Raw genomic sequence first — 24678 nt, forward strand, 5'->3', positions numbered from 1 at the left:
GGATTGTCACTCCGTGCCGCACAATTAATAAGTTAAAAAACATGTTTTGACAACTTACTGTAACTCAAATTGGCCGGCCCAATTGACAAAGTCAGGATGCAGCACAAAATAACAATTTGCATAGGCATAATTTTCAAGTGGAAGAATTGAAATTGACAAGAGAAGGTGCTGAAGACAAAATAGTCAATTCACAGTTGTAATCTTTCACTTAAAATTTCTCTGAGACTTGGGATTAATTTGAAAATTTCAAGACAGTAATAAAATTTCTTATTTGGGATTTAAGTGTAATTTTAATTCCCAATAAACTAAGAATGCTCTGAATATTTCAAATAACGATGGCAGTAAAATTCACAACTTTTTCAGTGATACGACATTTTACATCTTCGCACATCAAACTTACTTTTAAAGCAAAATATTACCCTCAAAGGCTCAAATAAACACCCAAAAGGTATGAAAGGATATGAAAGATACACGCTTTGCAAGTATATTCCAACCTAAACTTGAACTTATTTAAGAGGTGTGAATTCTCTTGGCCTCTGTGCATTTTTATAATGACATACCAAAATTAAAAATTAACCTGAAAATAACATGTTTAGACTACTAAGATTTAATAAATTAAATCAAACAATAATATTACTATTATGTGATATTATCCAACCAGTGATCTCATTTTTCATATGTATAGATAGGGCTTCTCATTCATTTATCAAAAATTAGTAGTCTTGTTGGGAGTATCTGCACCTTCCTACTATAATAAATCAGTATAAGATGTAAGTGATAAACTCTTGGCCTCATAAAAGTAGGCGGGAGCCGGGACCACCTCTCTTTCATTTTCTGAACAAATCGTACTTCGTAGAGTCACTAAATCAAAAGGAACTGCATTTCCTTCTTTCACATTTTGGCAAATGATTAGCTTTTGATCTTTAGCTCCAGAGCCAAGAAACTACATTAGCAATGTTATTCAAGACATAACTCCTTTGTTGAAGGCACAATGATGGCAAATACTTAGCGCTCATGTCACGAATTTGTCACTGAGCGATGAACATCAACCAGCTTCAATCCATTACTTACATCTTCACATTTCGTAATATGCGGAAAACGGGAAGTAAATTTCACTATTCTACTGGCCTTACAATCATGTTTAGGTGGATAATGAAAACAAGGTTCCATGGATACAGCTTGTAGACATGGTGGATCAGGGATGTGTTCACCATACGCTCTCTGCAGAATCCATGGCTTCAAACCCCCAAGTCCTTGAGCAACATACCCAAAAGTAGACTTGGGGCTGGTGATTAAAGCATCACACAAACTCAGCAAATATATTTCAGTCCATGCCTTGATGTTATGCCCATTATCATTCGACTTTTGATGCCCTTCATGACTTGGCTGATAAACTCTGACAACTTCCCCAGTCACAGTTGTGTTGCCCAAATACATAGCCCTTAGCTTCTCACCGTATTCTGAGTATAAAGATGCAACTAGGATGGCTTTTGAAGGATTGTTCTTCGATGGAGATGTTACTGACTTGTGATGGCCCAATTGAGGCAGCAGGCTATGCTTGAAGGCACAAGTTAATATTTCATCAACGATGGTTTGATGTGGAGCTCGATGAGTATTATAGATTCTTATTTGGAGGCCAATCCTCTCATTTTCCTTGGCCAAGTGAGCTTTATAGAACCTGCTAATAACATCCCACACCTCATTTGATGGGTGAAAAAGGTAGCGTCCCAGATGGTGGAAAACAGTGTCTTTTTCTGGGAACATTTTGCTTAGCTCTTGCCCAAAAGATGGAATCATGAAAAGAGAAGGGGAAAAATATTGATCTGACTTCAAAATCAATACAGGAACTTTCTGGAGAAGACTTTGGCTATGATCACAATGAAAAAAGTTATTGTGACCATCATGGGTGTGTTGTAGATTAAGAGTTAGAAATGATGGCCAAATCACATTCGAATCACGTGTCTTGTTTAGTAAACTTTCATAGGTTTCAATATGTTTCTGTTCTCTGCGATAAGGAAAATTCTGAGGCAATAACCATGATGAATTGGGAAATGGCTCACAGAAGAGACCAACCATATCAGACCCAAATCTAACAAGTAGAACTCGATCTGTGATTATGGCGTAAAGAAATGCCGCAGCCAAGGTTATCATCCTATTCCCCAAGCCATTAGCAGCTGTCCAAACAAGGTATTTGCACTTTGTAGCTGCAACGTTTTTGCCAGATGTTTTGCCCATTTTCATGACTTTGTCAAAGGAGTTGGTGAGGGGTCCACATCTTCTATGAAGGTGTTCATAGTTGCGTAGCTTGAGTATCAGATATGATGAGGGTTTATGAGGGGATGCCTTGCGATATAAATAAGATTGATACCTACTTAGGCATGATCCTTCATCAAAAGTGGGAGCTAGAAGCTCACTGAGGAGTTTATCATTGGTAGCAGTGTCAGATAGAGATGAATCATGACTCACATTTGCAATCAATTGGTTCTTTTGACCTGCAGGTACGGGAAAAAGAGAAGTTGCAGATATTTGCAAGAAGATAAAGAAAAATCTAGGCAAATTAACAATCCCATTCCCATCAGTGATTCTGCAAAAAAGTTTAGATTGCTATGAAGTTTCAATAAAACTATTGCAGATCACGCTCAATAAACCGTAATGAATATAGGCATATTTTCTGCTTGTTTTGCCATAACCAAAGGTAAGCTGGTAATTTACCAATTTTTCATAGTAATAGGAAGTTATCTCGACTATTCAAGTTCAAGCGAGCCAAGAATAACAACTATAATTCTTCAAGTCATAATAGCATTAACCAGAAGACCTCTTATAGTAACTTGAAACTAATTCTGTCATTTTATATACGGAAAAGTGACTAGGAATGACAGAAAGTGGAAAATAAAGCCATAAAAAATGGTCATACCAGTATCAGAGGTTGTCTTTTTGGGAATGCTTTCTTCTGAGGCCAGTAAACCATCGTAAGCCTTTTCTTCGAAAATATTGTCCTTGACTGTTTGACATGCAGGTTAAACAGTTCAAGACAGAGTACATCAGAATTAGATATAGTAAACTTGAATAGATGAAGTATATGTGATTGAGAAAACAAGAATGTCATAAACAATAGAAATAGATTGCGGGTAATGGCCTTACCTACCTCTGGTCCTGTAACATTCTGGACTTTTGCTCCCATGGCTTGAGGGGTTCTAGTAAAACTAACATTTTCAGCTTCCTTCCAGACATTAGTAGAAACATTCTGGTCTCTTTCACCCAGCACATTAGTTTTCGAAGATTTCTCAACGAGATGAGGTATTGAGTTTTGGTTTACCAGAGTAACTATGACTAAAATGGGGAAAGCAATGAAACCCACAACCAAAAATGTTCTGAATCCCTTGAATGTATTTGACTTTGTTTTATCCATCGTGGCTCGAAAATTTCGACCAGAACTGCTTACATGACAGCTCCAATTCGATGGCAATAACCAACTCCTAAAATAAGTGAGATGCAGGTAGCTTCAGATATCAATTTAGTTACCTAGAAGTGTAACAAATAAAGAATTTACACAATATCATAGCAGTTTAAATAACGTAGGTCTTGAAAAGGTAAGAAGATCTTTATTCGGTAGTTGACCTCCAGATTTCACATCCACCGTGATGAAAGATACTCACTAAGATGAATTATACAGACCAACGATAAAAGCTTTTTTGTTTTTTTTCCTTCCTTTTTTTTTTTTTTTTGGTTTTTGCATTCAGCGCCAAATGCCATCGGAAGCCCAAAATTGAATAGTTCCTTCTCAAACAAGCGAAAAACAGAGAAGAAACGGAAATGCTCACTCATCCTCAGCAGAAGACCTCGTGCTACCAATCCGCAATCTTCTGGAAATTTCATCAGAGAAAGCTGGACAGTGTAGATCCTCAAGTTTCCTTCTCTTTTCCCCCGACTTTGAGTGGAAGAATTCGGCAAATGGGATCAAAGGAGCGTAAGAAGAAAATGCAGGGTAGCGTCATGCTCCAATAATTGGACCGCACTGTAAATAACAAAGTAATCCTAAGTTTTTTGGTCAAAAGAAAAATCCCAAGTCCAAGAGAGGGGGGAAAACAGCACGATCTTCCGCCCCATGAGCCAGGTTTAGGAGGAGAAAGGAAAATCGTTATCAAATTAACATATATGCCCTCAATTTATGAAATTACTTAGTTGAAAACTAAGGGACAAAAATGTAAGATAATTTATGAGAAAATGACAGAAAAAGAATGGGAAAATTGTAAATATACACTCCTAACATATAAAATTATAATTTGGGACCCTTAATTTGAAAAATAACAAGTAAAGACTTGATTCTAATTTTACAAATATAAAATCATGGTAAAATGTCTGAAATGTTTCTCAATTAAATGACAAGTTGACTATGAGAAATAACAATTTTATTTTAATAAGTGACAATTTCAATAAACCAAATCGCAACTTGATTGAAGGTATGCCAAATAACGAGTTGATTATGAGAAATGACAGGTTTACTTTAGCGAATAACAATTTTAATAGACCAAATCACAATTTGGTTGAGAGGCATTTCAGACATTTCACTCACATTTCATATTTGCAAAAATGGGATACATTTCTTATTTGCTATTTTTCAAATTCAGCATCCAAAATCGCAATTTTATATATTAAGAGTCTTTATTTGCAATTTTTTCAAAAAGAATTTAAAAATTATTAAATCTTAAATCAACTTTGTTTCCTGCATTTCAATAAGTTTTGATTGCATATAACTTTTAAATAACAACACATTTTATAAAAATTACGATTTGAAATTTAGTGATTTTCACATTTCTTTTATGACATTTGCTCATTTTCCCTATCTAATATAATTAATTAAAAAATGGTGTTGAACCAAATATTACTGAAACCATGTTATTTCCATGAATAATAAATCAAGGATATAATTGTATATTTATATGAAAATTTAATAATGTAACTTATAAATAAAACCACACAAATTACAAAGAGAAACACATAAACAAAATTATGATGAGTAGAATAAGCTATCGATAAAAATTAGTCTAGTTAATTAGAAGTTGACCTATATCTTATAATATGAGTTCAAATCCCAAATATTGATGTGAAGACCTATGGATTAATCTATAATTAGCCCATATCTTACGAGAATATGGATTCAAATCTCATAATCAATATGAGAACTTATAGATAATCTATAAATACTGCTTCCAGTCCTAATTATAAGACCATATTTATAGTCTATGAATGTGGTCTTATAATTAGGACCCGAGGTAGTACTTCGGAAATTTGAAGTTTTTCCCCTTTTTCTTAAGTCATGAGTTGTATTCTATTTGTGAAACCTTAGCCTTTTCTTATAAAAACATAAATGGAGTCTATTCTTAATTGTTTTATTTACTCCGAGCGTAATTATTTCGTTTGTTTTTATTTGATCCAAGTTCAAAAGGGCGGGATGCCCATGCCCTTGGCTTCTTGTTACATTAATGAAGCATGATTTGCTTTGATGGAAATGGACCAGTACGTTATCTGGTTGAAATCAATGTGAGGTTTCAAAATGGTGGTCCAGGATGAATGTTTATAATTTGATTCCACTCATAATACAAATTGATCTTCTTCTTCTTCTTTTTTCAATATCCTGATAAATTTTTACAAAACGTTAAAATATACGACCTTCGGTCCTAATTATAAGAGCTAGTTGACTAATTTGAAGAGATTAAAGGAGTAAGTTAAGTTAGTTATTTGTCCTAAATAGGTGTTGTCTTTCTTAAAATATCCTTCCTAATCAAGTATATGGGCTAGAATTACTATTGTTAAAAAGACTACTTTTAAAAATATATATAAATATGAGAGACAAAGTGAATTAGGGTATTATATTTAGAACCAAATAAAAGTCAAATAAGGTCTTATATTAAGAACCGAAGATAGTATATTTTAACATTTTTTCTATGGAACTTTGCCTATGGTTTATGTAGCTGGTCTCAATTTCAGATAAAAGAAAAGAGTTGTGTTTGGACTTTTACAACCAACATAAAACTCTATCAAATCTTTGTAAAGCCGATTCAATTTTTGGTTCAAACATTAACATTGACACAAGTGTTTGATAGTTGTTAAGACTTTCAGGAAGTTTTGATGTTAACCCAATTATTTATCTTACTAACAAGTACTACCTTCCGTCCTTAATATAAAAACTCGTTTGATTTTTATTCTAGTCCTAAATATAAAACCCCAATCCATTTTATTTCTCATATTTATTCTTTTTTTTTTTTTCCAAAATAGTCCTTGTAATAATGATAGTTCTAGTCAATACACTTGATTAATAAAAATATTTTAAGAAAGACAACATCTAGGGGTGTTCAAGGTTGGCCCGTCCTGATCGGCCCGTTTCGATCCTGGTCTTATTGGGACGGGATGGGACAAAAAAGGGGACCGGGACAGGACGGGACACGGTCCTTTTTTTTATTTTTTATCCTATTTATATAATATTATTTTTTCATATTTTTTTAAGATTTGAGACTATTGTATGGAACTATGGATATATTTATTTAGAGTTTTTATATTTGTTAATGATTTGATATTATTGATAATTAGAATTTTTAGCAAATTTTTATTGTGTTAAAAGCTTTTGTTTAGAGCTTTTAATGACTATTATATGTAATATTTTGAGCTTTTGTTTAAGAATGTCCAAACAAATAAAAAAGAAAATAAAAAGATGTTTTTATAAGGTTTAAGCTCAAAAAAATATAGTTAAAAAATCAGGTTTTTTTAAAAAAATTAAAAAAAAAACTTCGGGACGTCCCGGATCTGTCCCGTCCCGACCGGGACTGGGACAACCCCGGGACGGACCGGGACACAGGACAGATTTTCTGTCCCGTTACTGTTCACCGGGACGGAACCCGTCCTGGTCCCGATCCGTCCCGTGAACAGCCCTAATAACATCTATTTATTACAAATAACAAACTTAACTAATTTTTTTTAATTTATTCAAATTAGTCAACTAGCTGTTATATTAAGAACCGAAGATAATATAAACATACACCTTTTATCAATTGGTTGTAGGAATATTTTTGCAGTTTGCTTTATGTGGAGACAGCAGATTGACCCAGCTTACTCGTAGATCTTGTTAAGATTATTACAGACATCAACATTAAAGTTGAATCTGGAGAATTTGACACTGAGGTAAATACAACATAGTCAAGATGGGGAAGTTACAAAATGCCAAACAAAACAAAGAAAAGAAAAGAATTGCCCCATACATTATTGAGGTTACATATGTTTGAACTGATCTAAACTAATCTCTACCATCCTGCAGGTTTCTGAGTGACACGTCTCTTAAACGAAAATGCAACACAGAACTGTAGAATGATACATTCATTTCTTCAATATTCATATATGTTAACTAGAAGCTACCAACTACCACATCCTGCAGTTTTGCTTGTTACTATGTTTATTTAATTACTTTTCAAAAGTCACGAGGGTCAACAAAAATTACTGGTGAAGAGGATCCGGATATGATCCAATCAAGTGGCTCACATTTGTCCAGTTTCTTGATGCACCACACGTCCTCAGCCCATGAGAACTTGCTCCAGTGTGGGACCGCCTCTCTAACTGGGTCCCTTTGCCCCAGTTCAGTCACAACAGCCCCACAACCATCATCATCCTTAGCCATGTTATGCACAAATTCACACAGTGATCTCATGAGAACCCTACTATTCTTCCCTTCCATGTGTAATCCGTACAAGAAATAAACCCCAAATGGCTTAAAGACATCAGGAAAGGAAGGTAGCCTCAAACATGGAACCCATGAATCTAATATCCTTGTCCCTGCACAGAAGGTTTGTGTTAATGGTGAAACACCTTTCACTTGTAACTTGAACACTTCCTTTGTGTTCCACACACTTAACATGGCAAAATTTGGAGGAATAATGCCTGTTTTTGGATCCCACTTCGAGAGATATCTCTTGGGGATGGCCATGAAGGTCCCTAAATTGAGCTTGTTAGACAAGATTAAGTCAATGTCTTTTGGGTGAAATTCTGAATTGGAAAGCAACCGGTTATATATGGACCTGGATAGGCATGGTGGAAGGCGAATCACGGTGATACTCGAAGTTATAGGCTTGTAGTGAGCATGAACAGGTTGCACCAGCATGGTCAGAGTTCTGAACTTTGAGTAGCCAAATTTTTTTGTGAACAAATTGATGGATGGTTCATTTGTATAGTCAGTTGCTATATATGCATACTTTGCCCCTTTCTGCTCGCACCACTCCTCTAAGTGTTCAACTAATTTTGCGCCAATGCCAAGTCTCCTGCGGATTTTGAAGCCATTATTTATATGTTCATATAATGAAGAGAGATCATAGAGTTAATAGAATGAAGAACAGGACCATGAGGAAGATTGGAACTGAAGAAAAAAGTAGGCACACGCGGGGACCAAATTCAGAGAAATAGTTGAGAATAAAATAAGACATCCTATTTAGTTCCTAGTTCATAGTTCATAGTTTCTTAAAAAGGCATTTTTAGTGGATACATTTGTCATACATGTGTCAGTGCCGGGCTAGCTGGCTAATTGCTTTTTCACTGTTCCATGATACGAGGAACATTATCTGTCTTTTCCTTGGAATCTAATCCTCCCACCCCTCACAATATCTTTTCCCGTTTTTCTGCTTATTCTATGATGTCAGAGAGGAATTAGAACAAAGAAATCACACCACCTGTGGAGAGAAAAGAAGATACTAGCAAAACAGTCTCTGAACCCAACACTTGTGATTGTTGTGGTTCAAGAAAAGAAAACAGAAACTGTTGTGACTCGATATTTTCTTTCTTTTCAGTATATTTTAGTCTGAAACGCGTGCATTAAACTCAACTACGCATTAAGGTTAAAGGATCAATTCAAGAACAGTGCCTCTCACGTTTCTTTGGATTCCCTTGGACACTTTCATGGAATGTGCAGTGCAGAAACATAGAAAACTGGGAGCATATGAAAGAATAGAATGGTACCTTCTTGTTGGAGAGACCCTGAGCCCCAAAAGATAAGCCACCTTCACATAGACTGAACTCCCTCTTGCAACTGTCTTCACACATCCTCTTATCACTCCAACAACTTCTCCTTCTTCTCCATATTCTGCGACCTGCTTCAAACACATATACAAGCAAGTATTAAGATTTCAATCTCTAACTATGAGGTCAATAAGGATATGGATATGACTTTGACTTCATCTCACGTTGAGTTTTAGTGAGAGACCATAGTCATGAGCAACACGTCAATCAGTCCTCTTACAAAAGGCCTTATATAGTCTTACCATATTTTAATGTGGGACTTCTGCTTCTACTTAACGCTAATACATATATCCCTGTTATCACCTTTAAATAAAAAACTGAAGTTGAACATTAGAATCAGGATTTGCTTACCAGCATGATGTGTATTGGGAAGTGACGAATACGGCATATGGGGTCACCCATAAGGTCTGTGACAAGAGATGGCTTTCCTTTCTGCCCAACCTCACAAAGACTCTCCATTTTCTCTACTGCAATCTTGTGTCTCTCTTCATCATACTCTCTTACGACCACCGCTTCATTCATTGACTGTACGGTCTCTAATGGTGGTTTTGGCCAACTTTCAGCCGCTATCTTCAGAGACATAGTGACTCAATAAAAACAGAGAAGGAAGGCCAATATTTATGTATGTCCCTTGCTTCTTCTGGGTTATGTTTTTTCAAGGCATGGGATGTAAATATAAACACAAACACACATATACACGCCCCCCTTAAAACGCCCTGGAATTTGCTGACGTGGCACCTCCCCCTGAATTTAGTGGACCTTTATTCTTTTGGGAAAAAAGAAAAAGGAAAAATCTAAACTTCCATTCTCTTGTTTCTATTCTATCATGATCCTATCTTTTAGGGCTATAATGCGTGATCTAATACACACGGCAATATCCAAATGATGCATTGTTGCAACCATTTACCTTTTTCTTTATTTTATGAGATGACAATAGAATAAATTATATCAGACATGACTTCAATTATTGCTGACATTTGAGGTATCTGGCCTTATTAATTTGACAGAAGGAAAATAAAATTCAAAAGGGGAAAAAAGCACTAGTTAAAGGGTCTTCTCTTCACACTCACCTTCATGAAAAGTCAACAAGGAGATAATCATGACTAACAAAAATGAAAGACATGATTAGTTTAGGGTAAGGTTTTTCTGCAATCACTGTAGTTGTCATTTCTTCCAGATAGAAAGTGTAGTTATCCTTATATAAAAAGTATACGGATTGAAACATCTCAAGATTTGAAATGATAAGATCTTCTTTCAAGTCTTAGAAAGTAAATCAGAGAAGTCCAAATGACTAACTAAACAAATCTTTCTGTTCTTGGTTAATTTTTTGTTTTTCTATCGACTAATCCCTCTCATGAGAATGTTTATGGTTAAAACACTACCAACAGTGCTCTTCCTAGAATTTGTGTTCTTCTTCTTCTCATTGAGTAAAGCTACCACCTCAACTAACAGTTTGCTAGTATTTTTAGTTAAATTTCCCATTCAGCAGCTGTCAATATTCTTCTAAACGAACATATAAACATTTCAAAAGCGATTCTCATTAAAAACTACAAATCTTTTGCATTCTTATTCCTTTCTTTCTCATCATTATATCACTGAGGTGAGGTGGGAGAAAAGCATAGTGGGCTTCACCACGTTTTTGTTGGACATTTGGGACAGTACTGTCACGATGTTGATGATGATAATCAACACGTACATATACGAAGTTCCTTTTAAATTCTCATCTATCCATTCTTTTGTTTGTTTATGTTTTAAAAGAATGGTGCCAAGTATTGTGAAAACACTAGTGTCAAATGGCTACAACCCTAGCTAGAAGCTTTACTGGATCCCAATATTTTTCGTAGGCTTAGGTGTCTGATTCCCAAATCGGGAATACTTTCACACTGCACAGTGGGGTCCCAATGTCCTAGAACTTTCCTGTTTGAGAAAGGAAAATTTAACCTTAAATTTTAAAACACACTGAGACCAATCATTGGAGCACATTGCCCCAAATGATGCGTACAAAAGGGTAAGAAAACAAGAAGTGCTTTGATGTCAAAAAACAGAGTAAGTGGGAATACAGAAGAGAGAGCTAGGCGCTGTAAGATTCTCATTAGGCTTTTGAATTGTGAGGTGAAGTATCATTGAAATGTGAAATCTGGTTAAGATTTTGCAGCAGACCCAGATTTGCCATTCTGTGAATGCATGCAAAACCTAGGCTTATGTCACAAGTTTTTCCATATTGAATTTAATTTAGTGAATAACATTTGTGGTTTATAACCTCTTTTCTCTGTCCTTTTTCTCATATCAACCTGTGTTGTTTTCCTCGTACGTTGATGAGAAAAGCAAGGAAGAAGAAATAGCATTCGCTCTTGAACTATTATAACTTTCAGTGAAAATATGAAAAAGGGTTTTGTTACTTTTCCATTTATGTAATATAAATTAAATCTCTGTAATCCTTATTTAATAATTTTGTATTTATTAGCAGAAATTGTGAACCTTTTTTTTTTTTAGCTTTTCCATGAACTGATGCAAAAATGTAGCTCAGATTTTCCGGGAAAGTTAAGCGAGAAAATCAATGGGCAGTGATTGGAGACTCCACCACTTGCATTTGTTTCTTTTCGGAATATTTTGGTAGTTGGTAAAGATTCAAATAGACTAAATAACAATGGCGCATGCTTCTACAGAGTGATATGGTGTGATTTATAAATTTGGGGACTTTTGTGTAACATGGAGCTAAAGTATACAATATGAGCATTTAACGAATAGCAAAGATGAACATTTTCCTATTTATCATGGAACATTAAAGAAATTTCAGAACTAGGTTTGAAGAATTGCGCTCTTCTTCTTCTTCTTCTTCTTCTTCTTCTTCTTTTTTCCTGTGATTTTCTGTAAACCTCGTATAATTCAATGGGTAGAGGGAATCTCTGCCATTTTGTGAGACTTATCTTTATCTCTTTACCAACGGAGTTAGTGGGCCAAAAAAGTTGGTTCAATTAGTAGGTCTCTAACTCAATTCTTATTTAAACTAAAGACAGAAAAAAAAAAAACGTTGATCTCACTTTTTGCTGGCGCTTCAAAAAAGTTACTAGTATTAACCCTATGTGGTATAGGAGCTAATCCTAGATCGATCTCTTGTGGAGTCAAAACTTGGTTTTAAAATAATTTTTAAGTTGAGTTATGTGATTAAAGAGGGATAAGGAGTAGAAGAGAATGTTGATTTTTAATTAAGGTTAACAAGAAAGTAAAGAAAATGCAAAAATACAAGATAATGAATAAGAAAAACTTTACCAATAAGATAATCTTCCCAAGGATCGGTGTGTGGCTATCCCGATAGTTAATAAGAGTTAATAAAGAGAAAAGTACTAGGTCAAAATATAAACCCTAGGTGAACACGTAGGTCATAACTATTTAATTAATATCTATACCTAGAACTAGTATATATATCAACCAAATAATTATTTTTAGAACCACTTAGCATGTAAAGTTTAATTCCAATTATAATTTATTCCTCAAAACAAGAATATTCAAACGATATATTCTTGAAAAGTAAGCTAGTGCTAAACTTAATTCATAACTACGCATACAACCCTAAAAGTAACATATTAGAATAACATCAAATAATCATTAGAGGAAAAAGGATTTATAGATAAGCTCACAAATTATAACTAAAAAAGAAATTCACATTAATAATCAAAAGAACCACATATAAGAGTTTCAAAACCAAAAACTAGGAAATCATAAAAACTTACACATAAAAGATTAAAAACTCTAATTACAACTCATCTAGATTAAAGCATGGGACTCAAACTAGGGCTAAACAAAAAACCCAGTAGTCCAGTTAACCCGGTCCAGCCCGATAAGACCCGGTCCAGTTTAGCCCAAAAAAATTCAGACCGAACAAAAAATTCAGACAGACGAGACCGGAGTTGAACATCGGGTCAGACCGGGTTTCGGGTTGACCCTTCAGACTAGGTGGTCTGGTCTGACCCGATGCTTTTATTTTATATTTTATATTTTTATTTTACCAAGCCCTAAATTCCTTCATTTCTCATTTCCTGCTTCTATCAGCGGCGCCTCCTCCGTCTCAGTCTCTTAGTCACCTCCTCCATCTTCCATATGTCTCCTCCATCCTTCACATATGTATGTTGTTCCTTCTCTCCTTCTCTAACCCACCCGTAACATCTATCTTCCTTTTATGTTTTCCATGGCTTGAGTATTCCAGATTTGCCCCATTATTCCAGATCTGATATGTTGGTGTTTCAGCGTTCATCAACGGCATCTTCCAGATATGCAGAAGCTGAGGATGAAGATCCCATATCAGATCTATTCAAATTGAAGAGTCAAAAATGAAGGCCTCGGCTTTTTTTTCCCCCCAGTGCACGTTTCAATCTTCAATACATGTTTTTTTTTTGCCGTATAAAAAGGAAAGACTACACTCATAGTAGGATTTGGGTCTTACCTCTCAAGCTCTCGTTTTTTCTTTTCCCATCTTAATTCACACCATGATTTGATTTATTGCTTCTTCAATCTTCATCAATATTATTTCTCCTTTTTCCCTTCACCTAGCCGTCGCTTATCTGCAATAATTCTTAGTGCATGAAAAAAAAAAATTCATAACATTTCACTCGCTTGTCAAATAATTTTCTTAATATATTGCTATGAACTATGAAGATTGTTGATTGTTGATGAGGTTCAAGGCTGTAGAACTTCATTACCAAATTTGTTGTCTTCTTCATCTCCTCGGTTTCTATCTCTTCTACTTTCTTTGTATGTGCAAGAGGAATTTTATTAGGAAATTTTTGTGACACTGTCTAGGGAACCCGGTCCAGCCCGGGGTGACCAACCCGGTCCTGTCCAGTAGTCGGGTCAGTTCGGGTTAGACCGGGTCTCGGGCTAAAAAATAGAACCCGAGGTAAATTCAGACCGGGTTTCGGGTTAGGGGTTAACCCGGTCCAACCTGGTCTTTGTGCAGCTCTAACTCAAACCACAATATCTCTCTTCAAGAACAAGGAGACTAGCCACTCATGTGGCTAGAACACATCATGTTGATAAAGAAAGAAAACAGAACTATATAGATGAAATAGAGAGAATTTGATGCCTTAGTGGATGCTTGTAGGTAATGTAGAGAGTGAGTGAAGATGACATGTCTTGCTCCTTGTTTGTGGACCTCTTTTTATGGCATTGGTTGATCCCCTCCTTGCCTCCTTATGGGATAATGATGATGATCTTTATTTTATCTTGGACCCTGGATCTTTGAATAATTTAGCCTCCTCATATCTTCCTTGATTTTCCATTCAAATAAATCCTAGGATAATATATTTAAATATTACATATTTTGAATAAATTATCCTATACAAATAATCTAAGATAATAACCTATAAAACTATTAAATGATGTCATATATAAAATATGGATGGAGAAAAAATGGAGAGAATGGCGTGCACAATAGGAAGGATAGCATAGGATATGATAGTAATAATAGTAATTGAAAAATGTCAAAAAGATTAGGTGGAAGAGGATAGGACTTTTATCTCTTGACTTGGCTTAGAAAATAAGTCATTAAATTAATATTTGAATTAAGATAAAAGATGACTTAAGTATTAAGGTTTAGGATAATGAGAAGCTTAGTTGGCACAATGTGAGTGGAAGTAAGAAGGATTTAGGATAATTCAAATAATCAAAAAAGAAGACTTGGAGAGAAAGTAAGGGGATTTAATAGGAGTTTTGACTTATTCAAATATGAATTTGGGATCATAATTAATTTTAAAAAAATATTTTAGGATATTCTCTAACTAGATGTCTCTAATTAGATATTAACAATTTCTCCTTTAATTTAATTAATTTTATAATCCCAAAATTGCTCTTCATTAATAATGTGGCACTTTCTTTGATTTGATGAGAAAGAAAACCTTGTGAAATTACCTTCCTACCCTTCATTAATGATAAGCCACGTTTTTTAACAATAAAACCATGAAAGAGATGCTATTTGGGTTTAAATGAAAGTGTTATGGCCCATTTGAGAGGTATAAGTGGTAAGTTAACATATATGGACCATAACTATGTTGTAAGTTGACCCAGATGTATTTTTAAGATCTTGAAATCTATTGGTTCTTCAACACCTATGTTTTTTTTTTCCCAATTTCTTTGGGCTCGAAAGCTCACCTTCCTTGATCCTTTATCACCTTGCAATGGTGTCTTGGGCCTAGCTTAGATTAAAAGTTCCTAATTATCCTGAAACATACTAAAAAGTAGAAATACCTTCATGTAGACTAGTTTAACTAAAAAAATAACAATTAGACCCATTTTAGCATTTACTTGTATAATTCCTTGTTAGCTCAAATTAGTAACAACTATTGCAATTAAGCCCTTAGATTATAATAAAATCTCCAAAATACATATATACAAATATATATAATAAAATAGGGATACATTAAACATGTAAAGTGTCCTTTCAAATTCAAGAAATATCTCTCTTTTTTCTATTAATATGAACAAAACAGCAACAATAATCACTTGACAAGAGCCCTTTTTCCCCTCCCTTCTCTTCCTGAAGAAAAAAGGACAATAGAAGCATTATAATGTTATATTACACTAAAGCTAGGGATACATTAAATGTTTGAATTGCATTTTTCACAGCCTCAACATCAATATCAATTAACTTCCCTGTCTTTGATGATATTACAGTGCATTTCTTCTCTTTCGCTTGTGGAACAAACAGATCTCCCTTCTCTTTCGAGCCAAATAACCCAATACTACAGTTGAAGGAACAAAGAGGGACATGTCAGACTCATTCTAACGTTGGCTGAATCAATGAGACTGAATGATTTATGGTTTCTTTAAGAATCATTAATGTAATTTATCCTCAAAATTATATCTAAAAGATCCACTTTTTTCTCCAAAGCTTAATTGTTATGGTGCGGAATTTAGTTTGGCTAACCAACACTTTATATTGTTGATAAAGTTACCTGGGTTTCTCACGTGCATGTGCAAGTTGGATAGCAGCTGTGTTTGTAGCTATTACCCCAGCTGAGTCATTAATAAGAGCAGCCAACTGAAACCACATAAATGAAATCCCATCAGTAATATATAAACATCAAAACAGTTCTAAAAATGCCTATTGCTCTGTCTCTTATATCTCAATGTTTCCTTTTTAGTTTTTAAAATTAGAATAGACTGCTTGCTATTTGAATAAGAGAGATGTAATATAAGTACCTGTCCTGGGGTAGTGATGAAGACTATGCTAGCATCTTCTCCAATAACTTCAACTACATTTTCTCGGTCTCTTTCATGTGGAATCACGAAGACTGGCCTAAAATCCCTGTTAAAATGAACCGGAACAGGTATAAATACTATCAGTAATGTTCTATCAACTCTCAACAGGGGACCAAAACCTAGCAACTATAATTCAATGTGATGTCAATACCGAAGGCAATACAAATGCAAAATATCGATCGTATTCCTTCCCTGAAAACTCATACAAGAGAAAAATAGAAAATGCAAGCATTTTGATCAATTAGATTTGTATTTTGAATATGCCAATGCAATTAAGGAGGGGAAATTCACACCCATGCCGCTAAGGAGTAAGAAAGTGCTTTAAGGACAGATGCAGTGAACATTATGAAGGACGGTACGTCCTTACTTGCTGTCATGTCACATGATGAGAAACAATTGCATATATACGGCTAAAAAGCTTATATCAATGCAATGATAATCTTATTTCCAACCCCGCAGTTCAAGGACAACCTTCCATACCTTATCTCCTCAACAATCTGAGCCCATACTTCAATGGGCAACAAGCCATCAGTATCTCCTTTAGACTGCATTGAGGCCTTTGAATCTGATTGTACCCCATGAATTACAATATATTTCCCTTTTTCTGCTCCTGCTTTCTTGTATTTTTCCTCCACATAATCCTTCAGCTTCCTTGAAAGTGATACTCTAAGTGGTGGCAGAGGTTGCCTTGGGACACTGCGAAATGGTCTTCCCAGCCAATCAACCATCTGATGATACCTACACCAGCAAACTCATTGAAAGGAAATTACCAGTTATAAACTGCCTCACAAATTTTGCTCTGTTAAAGCAATATTCTTATGACAATGCAGGTTGAAGGCATAAAAGCGTAACCAAATATCTCTAAAATCTTAGCGCTCTACTATATACTCACATATTATATCCTCCCTCTGAGAGATTTAGTCTATCTGGCTTGAATGTTTCAGATAGAAGTAATCCTGCTCCTGCAGCATTCACATTTGGGTACACATAGCTAACTCTGTCCCGAGCTGTTGTCATAAACAAAAACGCAGCATGGCCTAGGCCTGCCAATTTGGTTGATAAGATCATGTCATAGTACCTGTTCTGTAGGCACAATAGAAGAACAATGCATTACTATTGAGAGACCCTACAATTATATGTAAGCTAGGAACTTTCATATATGATTCCAAGATTTAATGTCTGTTGTGCATAATATTTGGAACTAAACTCTTTCTTTTCCACGAATGATAACATTGCCTCAGCTCATAATTTTTGCGGCCAGCGTGATTAAAAGAGGATAGCTTTTTCAGAGTGTCTTGCTTATTACACCTCCGCTCCAATAAAGCTGAAGCTCGTCAGACTTATCAGCAAGGAAATTCTGTTCTCAAATTGCTTTAATAGAACTTATTAATCAAATCACAAAAATTTGGCTTCCAACGTTGACATGTATTTTGAGTCAAACTATAAGATTAACATCGGCTGATAAATTTTAGTGTACTAACGTTAACATTTAGAAATACGCCAACCTTGAGAACTCCGATCATATCAGTGTATTCTGCAGGCTCTGGGAAATAGTCGTCAGGATCATACACATTTGCCCACCTCACATTCTTATTCAACTCATAAGTCTGCTTCCCCCTTTCTGATGCCAACACATCAATCTGAACACCAGGATATCTATCCTTAAGCAACTGAATAGCTGGGAAGAACAACAGATTCTCATAGACACCACCAGAGATCACACAACAGCACCTCCTGACATCTCCTCTCACTTTCAAAGCCAAAGAAGCTATTTCCACAGAATACCCAGCAGGAAATTTCAAGAAACCGTATGGGTTATTCGGGTCATCGGGCGGCCTCGGATCCTCTTCCTGCTTCCCATCTGAAAACAGGGAGCCATACTCCATGGTCGGGTCCTCCCCATCATCAAATGGGTCAAGCCATGGGTTCTTCTTGGCATTTGTGTGAACGCTTCGTCTGGTGCTGCTGGCATTATGGGGTTGGTGGTCTAATGAGCTCAAGAATGGAACTTGGGTGGAGTGAATGGAAGGAATTGAAGGTGGGTTTGTGAGGAGAGGTGAGAAAGCTTTTGGATTTGGAAATAAATAAGTTGCCGCCATTGAGCTGCGAAAAAAGGTACCTTCTGATGCTGGTTTCGTTAGTGAGAGTGATGAAGAAGTACCTTTTGGAATTTAAATGAGTGGACATGAGATGGATAATGTGGATCATGAGCTTTTGTCACATGTGGGAGTACAATGTCACGTTATCTGACCCACCCGTTAGCTCGATTGGTGAAGGTTTTAAAAACAAGATTTGGACGGTTTTTTTTTTTGGGGAGACAATTGGAGCTTGGGTTTAGAAATCTAATATTTAATATAAAAACTAGTTTGATTTTTAATTTGATCTTAAATATAAGACTTTAATCACTTTGTTTTTTATATTTATCTATTTTTTTAAATAGCACTCATAATAGTTATACATGTTAAAAGTTTCATCAAATGATAGTTTTAACTTATATACATAATTAACAATAATATTTTAGAAAAGAAAACATATACTACTTTCGGTCCTAATTATAAGACTTTATTTGTAGTCTACAAACTAAGTTTTATAATTATGACCGAAGTAATATTTATTATAAATAACCAACTTAACTAAGTATTTTAATTTTTTCAAACTGGTTAATTAAGTCTTATATTAAAAACTGAAGGTATTATGTCAGTAAAAGTTAAATTAACAAGAAGTTAGCTCATAAGGATGTAAATAAATCTTATTATCAATGTGAATTTATTGGGAATTTATTAATCCAACTCATCTATTAATTTTTTTCATATCAAATTTAGAACTTATTTGGAATGACTTATAAACAGTTTTTTAATTATGATTTATGAAATATAAGCAACTATATCAACAAAAGTTTTATCTTAACTTACCTAAAACATGTTTATAAATGATTTCAAATGTGATTTCAAATGAAGCCTTGAAGTCATTGTTTGTTTAGGTGAAACAAAAAAAAAGGAAATTAAAAGAAAAAAAACATATCATGTGGTTTGCTCATTGGCAGGTCCATTTAAGGTATGAAAATCTATTCAATAAAGTGTTATGTTTTTTTTTTTGGTAAAGAATAAAGTGTTATATTTTGAACCAACGTTTTCGTATCTTCCTAAGATTTCTTTTTAAAATGTGGTTCTAAATATAAAAAAATTATTATCTCCAGCTCAAAATATAAGATTTCATTTTTAGTTTAAATCTAAACTACAAATAAAATCATATATTAAGATTTAAGACTAAGAAATAATATGTTTCTAGTTAGGGGCAAGGTTGTCAAACTCATGAGTTTAAACAAACTCGTGATAATAATATAAACTCGGATCGTGAACTCGAATCATAAACTCGTAAGAGTTTACTTTTATTAATAAACTGATATTAAAAATATATAATCAAATAATTAATATATACAAAATTAGAACAATTTCATTTAAATATATTTTAAGTTTAAATAATTGAAATTATATCTATCAATGTTCATAATGTATCATTTCAACAAAGAAATTTTTATAAAAATCATATATAAAGTCACTAAACATAATTAAATTAAAAAATTTAACATAAGTTTAAGAACGAGTTGATGCGATTTTGTAAGCTAAAAATGTAAAAACAGTAAACTCAATAAATGAACTCGTAAGTTTAACTAAATTTACAATTATCACGAGTTTAAAAATAAATCGATACGATTTTATTAGCTGAAAATGTAAAAACATTAAACTCAGATAGTCAACTTGCGAGTTTGAGAAAAGTAGTTAGGGGTAATTGGAACGTTATGGACTGAGGACGAAGCTTTCAAGCGACGACAACCATATTGCCGTTTCACTGTAACGAAAAAGAGAAGCGATAACATTCCATTCCTTTTCGGCCGGACAAATTTGTCCTTTTTGTCAGAGCTGCGTTTCCTACGTGGCGAGCTATAAATGGTGATTTCTAACCTTTACTTTCTCTCTCTTCCGCTGCTTCTTTCTCTCCCCTCTCATCTCACAGTCCACCTTTGATTCGATGCTTTCTCCACCAAGCTTCAACATCAGAATTTTGCTTTGAATTTGTCCCCCCAAAAAAAAAAAAAAAATCGTTTCACGACCTTTCTTGACTCTTTCTCAGTTGTCCTCAAGGGAGCCGTTTTCGTCGCCCGCAATTAAAGTTCATGGCTTTTTCAGCCACGAAATTTAAAAAAAGTTTTGTTTTCTTGTAATTCATTTGAAAGTTGAAACTCTCTTTTCCGTTAGGGTTTTGCATCATAGAAGCAGCGCATTAAATTCCCCGTAGTCAATTTCACCAAGCGAAATTTTCGAGCTTAGAGTAGTTACTCTTTGGCCATATATTTTTTTCAATATTTTGTGTGCAGCCTGGAATTTGAACTTCACATTCAAGCATTGACTTCAAAGTTCAGGAAGAGAGAATTTCTTGCGATGTCGGGCCCACCCAGAGTTCGATCCATGAATGTTGCTGATTCCGACTCCCGGCCGGTGCTTGTTCCCGCCGGCAACAAAGCTCGGACTACCGACGGACGGAAACCTGCTTCAAAACCTGTCAAGAAACCGGAGCAGGCGGTTCTAGAACCTGAGGCCAAGGAGAAGAAGCCAGCTGTGAATTCAAATCCGCTATGCGTTTCAGTACCGACGATTTTGAAGCGGCAGGATCATCATCAGGCCGTACTCAGTTTGTCAATGAACGCTTCTTGCTCATCTGATGCTTCGTCAACGGATTCTTCAACTCACAGTCGAGCGTCGTCAAGCGGGAAGGTGGTGCGGCGTACAAGTGAGCCATTGAAGAAGAAGAACTCTGGTCCGAAGTCGGAGAGGCGTGAAAAGGTTGGAACAGATAATGTGGCTGTTCCTGATAACTTACCGGCAGATTCAACTGATAGTTCGGAGGGCAAGAAAAGGTGTGCTTGGGTTACACCTAATACAGGTACCTTGGTTCCTTGGCATTTATTTAAAGTATTGTGCTTTCCTTTCTTTTGGCCAACAAAAGTATCGAGCTGTTGATGCCATTTGTTTGAGGCTTCATTGCGATTTTGGGTACTTTAGAGTTGGGAATGGGTACCCTTGACGCTTCTCTTTGACAATTAGGGTCCTAAGAGTAAGACATGAATGTAAAGTTGCAATTGATCGCAATATGGAACACTAGATATTTTAGTAAAGGCAAGATTAATTTTTGAATCTCACTACCACGTCTTTTTATTCTGTAAACTTCCCAATAAACCATGTTTAGTAAATCGACTAGTCATTGGGCATGGAAAGGCTACGGATTATTTGTCCTTTCACATAACATGATTCAGCTTCACACTGCGATATCATCCTTGGTTTCACGACATCGAATTCAGAACAGTAGCCAAGCTATATTCTGAATCTGGTAGCTTCCAGGTCTAACATGACATCAAATATTGTCCCGTGGGGTTCTAACGTATTATTTATCTAATAAAGAAACCACTATTGTCTCTAAGTAATGTGTCAATGTCATTCACTAACTGTGATCGCTGTATTACAGTGCACTTTTTGTTGTTCTTCCCAATGTGAGATCAAGAGGAGCAGTTTCAAGCTCTTGTATACTCTGACTAATAATGAATTATGGATATTAGACTTTCGTAGTCTACATCAGCATTCATTTTAAGCAGCGAATTTTGATGATGTGGATGGTGAGATCCCTGTAGTTAGTCCTAGATTATTTATAGAAGAGCCTGCTATGCCCTGTGATACTGGTTCATCTTGAGTTTGCTTGTTGTATCCTAGCAGATCTAACATTTTTCCTTTTATTATAGTCATTTATTTTTCAGAATAAGTGAAATATGGATGTCAACATAGAAACTCCGAGATATCATATTTATCTCTAAGCATAAGATCAATTTTAGTAGTCAGTCCCTGAAGTTCTATCTGCTGCAACTTTTAAGACCACTCAAGGCCATGAATCGTGCCTGCAAAGGTTGATTTTCATGCACAGAAGCCATTAACGTCCTCTTGTCTTGTTTATCGGCCAACTGGAATGATTTCGTTTTACAAGCAACTTTTCTAAATGATATGGCAAACATATTAGTCAGATATTATCGCCCATATTAGTCAGATATTATTCCCTTACAATTCAACTTTTTTTTAGTTTACTTTGCCTGAATCCTTTGCCCTTAATGGGATAACTAAATGTCTGATTTCACTGTTTTCTTAATTGGGGGCTTGCTGTAGAACATTGTGGCTGCAGATTCCTATGTGCTTCTTTGATTGCTTATTGGCTTTCCTTTTTGTCAGAACCAAATTATGTTGCTTTCCATGATGAAGAGTGGGGAGTTGCTGTCCATGATGACAAGTACGTGGGGTTTGTTGCGGTGTTTGTGCGATCTTTATTCCTTCAGCTTTGTGGTTCAAACAGAGCCTCATAATGATTCTATGATTTCATGCAGGAAATTGTTTGAGTTGCTCAGCTTCTCTGGAGCCTTGGCTGAACTCACATGGCCCGCCATCCTTAGCAAAAGGCGATTATTTCGGTATGATTGTATTGTTATTAAAAACAAATGTTATGGATATATCACATTATATTATAAGATGTTACTCATCAAATTATAGTTCTGCTTCCAATTGGCTTTCTAGTAAACAGGTGGCTTTTATGTGGGAAATGCATTTTAAAATTTTGGGTTTAAACCGAATTAATATTTTTGTCACATGACATGTCTGAAAACAGTGAAGTCTTTTTGGAATTCGATCCAAGTGCTGTTTCCCGAATGAACGAGAAAAAGATAACCGCACCGGGAAGCCCTGCCACATCTTTGCTTTCAGAACTCAGGGTACGAGCCATAGTTGAAAACGCACGTTTGATATGTAAGGTAACTACTTTCATTTATCCTCAAGTCTGCCTTGTTTTTCACTAAGTGCGGGGAAATTAACCCTTAAATTTCAGACTTTTCTGTCACCGACCAAGAAGATGAATGAAAATGAAACAGGAAAGCTGCTCCATGATGCTCAGATGAGTCATAAATGATGACCAGATTTGTAATAAAACAAGATGTCAGAGCAATTTTTTTGAGGGTGATTAAAATTCCTCCCATGCCATGCAGGTGATTGACGAGTTTGGCTCCTTTGACAAGTTCATCTGGAACTTTGTGAACCATAAGCCAATAGTTAGTCAATTCCGATACGCACGGCAGGTACCCGTCAAATCTCCAAAGGCAGAATTCATAAGCAAAGACCTTGTGAAGAGAGGGTTCAGGAGTGTGGGACCAACGGTCATCTACACGTTCATGCAAGTGGCTGGGCTAACAAATGACCACCTTATCAGTTGCTTCAGATTCAAAGAATGTACAGCCACCGAAGCAACAGCACATAAAGACGGCTCCCTCATCGCATCTAAGGTCAATGACAAAACAAACGAGGATCCCACGGAGGTAGGTTTGTTGCTTGCTGTGGATAAATTGAGCTTCACGTCCAAGTAGAATGATTGAAAATGATAGGCTCTAGTTTGGTTGACGGTGTTGACCAGGCTTTGCTTGTGGCAACGGAGTGTACAAATCCATACAGAAATAGCTAGAAAGAACCTGTATCTGAAAAGCGCAATGACTCCGGCAATTCAAGTTCTTGTGTATTAATTAAAAAATTACTGAAGTGGATTATTTATTCTCCTCTGTCTATTCTCTCTCTCTCTCTCTCTATCTCTATATCTGTCTCTCTCTCTTTTTAAAACAACTTTCCTTTGCATTAAATCTTGTTGCTGATGGCCATGCTAGTTTGAATTTTCTCTGCTGCGTTTCTCTCCACTACAATTTCACAGTAGTTATGTACTCCTTCAGTCCCATTTTTCAGAATCTATTCATTGATATTTGATACAACATTATTTACAAAATTTAATAAAACATTTATAGCTAATATTCAACGGTTTTTTCATCCCTACTCTTTAATCAGTTACACCAATCAAAGAGCAGTGATGTAAAGTTATAGAAGTTTTTTTATATCTTGTAAAAGTAGTTGACAAGTTTTTATAAAAAGGACCAGCGGGAGTATTTAGATCAAATTTTCACGGCGTAGTGTTAAAACTTAAAAGTCACGAAGTCTGAACCATGAAATTTAATTTGACAGTTCGCCAGTAGTCTATTATAAAGAAACTGATGGCTTGCGAGGACAACTCATCATGTGCAAGAACCAGTTGGTGGTTTTTATGCCATGTCAGCATCCCCGACCCAAACGGTGGTCTTGAAAATACAGGACAGGCTCCATTTTCGGTGCTTCATATTTTCTATTCATTACCTAATCCAAGGAAATTAGCGACAAAGCGTTGCTGGTTGAAATTCCAGACATTTGACCAATGTGATTCGCGTGAAGGGGTTGGTCCTTGGTTCATAGCAAACAAAATATCAGTAAT

The 24678-nt window shown here is 35.5% G+C and overlaps 4 protein-coding genes and 1 long non-coding RNA gene across 5 annotated transcripts; 1 reads left to right on the forward strand and 4 right to left on the reverse strand.

Moving 5' to 3' along the window:
* Positions 1–771: 771 nt before the first annotated feature.
* Positions 772–6343, reverse strand: LOC114738677 (galactoside 2-alpha-L-fucosyltransferase-like). The gene is made up of 3 exons (XM_028926734.1): positions 6333–6343; positions 4049–4066; positions 772–2497 (listed from the first exon to the last, which is right to left on the reverse strand). Exons 1-3 carry the CDS (start codon positions 6341–6343, stop codon positions 1018–1020), a joined length of 1509 nt encoding a protein of 502 aa, XP_028782567.1. The 3' UTR covers positions 772–1017.
* Positions 2919–4003, reverse strand: LOC114738669 (uncharacterized). The gene is made up of 3 exons (XR_003739552.1): positions 3822–4003; positions 3142–3476; positions 2919–3001 (listed from the first exon to the last, which is right to left on the reverse strand). It is a non-coding gene; the product is annotated as an uncharacterized LOC114738669 (long non-coding RNA).
* Positions 6344–7437: 1094 nt separating the features above from the next.
* Positions 7438–9636, reverse strand: LOC114738674 (probable N-acetyltransferase HLS1). The gene is made up of 3 exons (XM_028926730.1): positions 9406–9636; positions 8995–9125; positions 7438–8303 (listed from the first exon to the last, which is right to left on the reverse strand). Exons 1-3 carry the CDS (start codon positions 9634–9636, stop codon positions 7460–7462), a joined length of 1206 nt encoding a protein of 401 aa, XP_028782563.1. The 3' UTR covers positions 7438–7459.
* A 5812-nt stretch (positions 9637–15448) lies between these two features.
* Positions 15449–18456, reverse strand: LOC114738672 (photosynthetic NDH subunit of subcomplex B 1, chloroplastic-like). The gene is made up of 6 exons (XM_028926729.1): positions 17814–18456; positions 17201–17391; positions 16789–17046; positions 16249–16354; positions 16002–16087; positions 15449–15788 (listed from the first exon to the last, which is right to left on the reverse strand). Exons 1-6 carry the CDS (start codon positions 18405–18407, stop codon positions 15623–15625), a joined length of 1401 nt encoding a protein of 466 aa, XP_028782562.1. The 5' UTR covers positions 18408–18456; the 3' UTR covers positions 15449–15622.
* A 1844-nt stretch (positions 18457–20300) lies between these two features.
* LOC114738670 (probable GMP synthase [glutamine-hydrolyzing]) lies at positions 20301–23950 on the forward strand. Its single transcript, XM_028926727.1, has 6 exons — positions 20301–21249; positions 22578–22635; positions 22730–22813; positions 23008–23149; positions 23381–23707; positions 23803–23950. The coding sequence occupies exons 1-6, from the start codon at positions 20748–20750 to the stop codon at positions 23848–23850; spliced, it is 1161 nt and encodes a 386-aa protein (XP_028782560.1). The 5' UTR covers positions 20301–20747; the 3' UTR covers positions 23851–23950.
* Positions 23951–24678: the final 728 nt, after the last annotated feature.

This window comes from Neltuma alba, unplaced genomic scaffold (assembly GCF_004799145.2).
Source record: "Neltuma alba isolate B1F8T4 unplaced genomic scaffold, ASM479914v2 tig00013649_pilon, whole genome shotgun sequence".
In the NCBI taxonomy this organism is placed as follows: Eukaryota; Viridiplantae; Streptophyta; class Magnoliopsida; order Fabales; family Fabaceae; genus Neltuma; species Neltuma alba.

Coding starts and splice junctions, on each gene's coding strand:
- LOC114738674 (XM_028926730.1), bottom strand. CDS start 9,636: ATGTCTCTGAAGATAGCGGCTGAAAGTTGGCCAAAACCACCATTAGAG. Junction 9,126..9,405: donor TCCCAATACACATCATGCTG/GTAAGCAAATCC, acceptor TGTTTGAAGCAG/GTCGCAGAATATGGAGAAGA. Junction 8,304..8,994: donor AGGGTCTCTCCAACAAGAAG/GTACCATTCTAT, acceptor CAAAATCCGCAG/GAGACTTGGCATTGGCGCAA.
- LOC114738672 (XM_028926729.1), bottom strand. CDS start 18,407: ATGGCGGCAACTTATTTATTTCCAAATCCAAAAGCTTTCTCACCTCTC. Junction 16,088..16,248: donor TCATCACTACCCCAGGACAG/GTACTTATATTA, acceptor ATGTGGTTTCAG/TTGGCTGCTCTTATTAATGA. Junction 15,789..16,001: donor CATGCACGTGAGAAACCCAG/GTAACTTTATCA, acceptor CTTCAACTGTAG/TATTGGGTTATTTGGCTCGA.
- LOC114738670 (XM_028926727.1), top strand. CDS start 20,748: ATGTCGGGCCCACCCAGAGTTCGATCCATGAATGTTGCTGATTCCGAC. Junction 22,814..23,007: donor AGCAAAAGGCGATTATTTCG/GTATGATTGTAT, acceptor GTCTGAAAACAG/TGAAGTCTTTTTGGAATTCG. Junction 23,708..23,802: donor CAAACGAGGATCCCACGGAG/GTAGGTTTGTTG, acceptor GGTGTTGACCAG/GCTTTGCTTGTGGCAACGGA.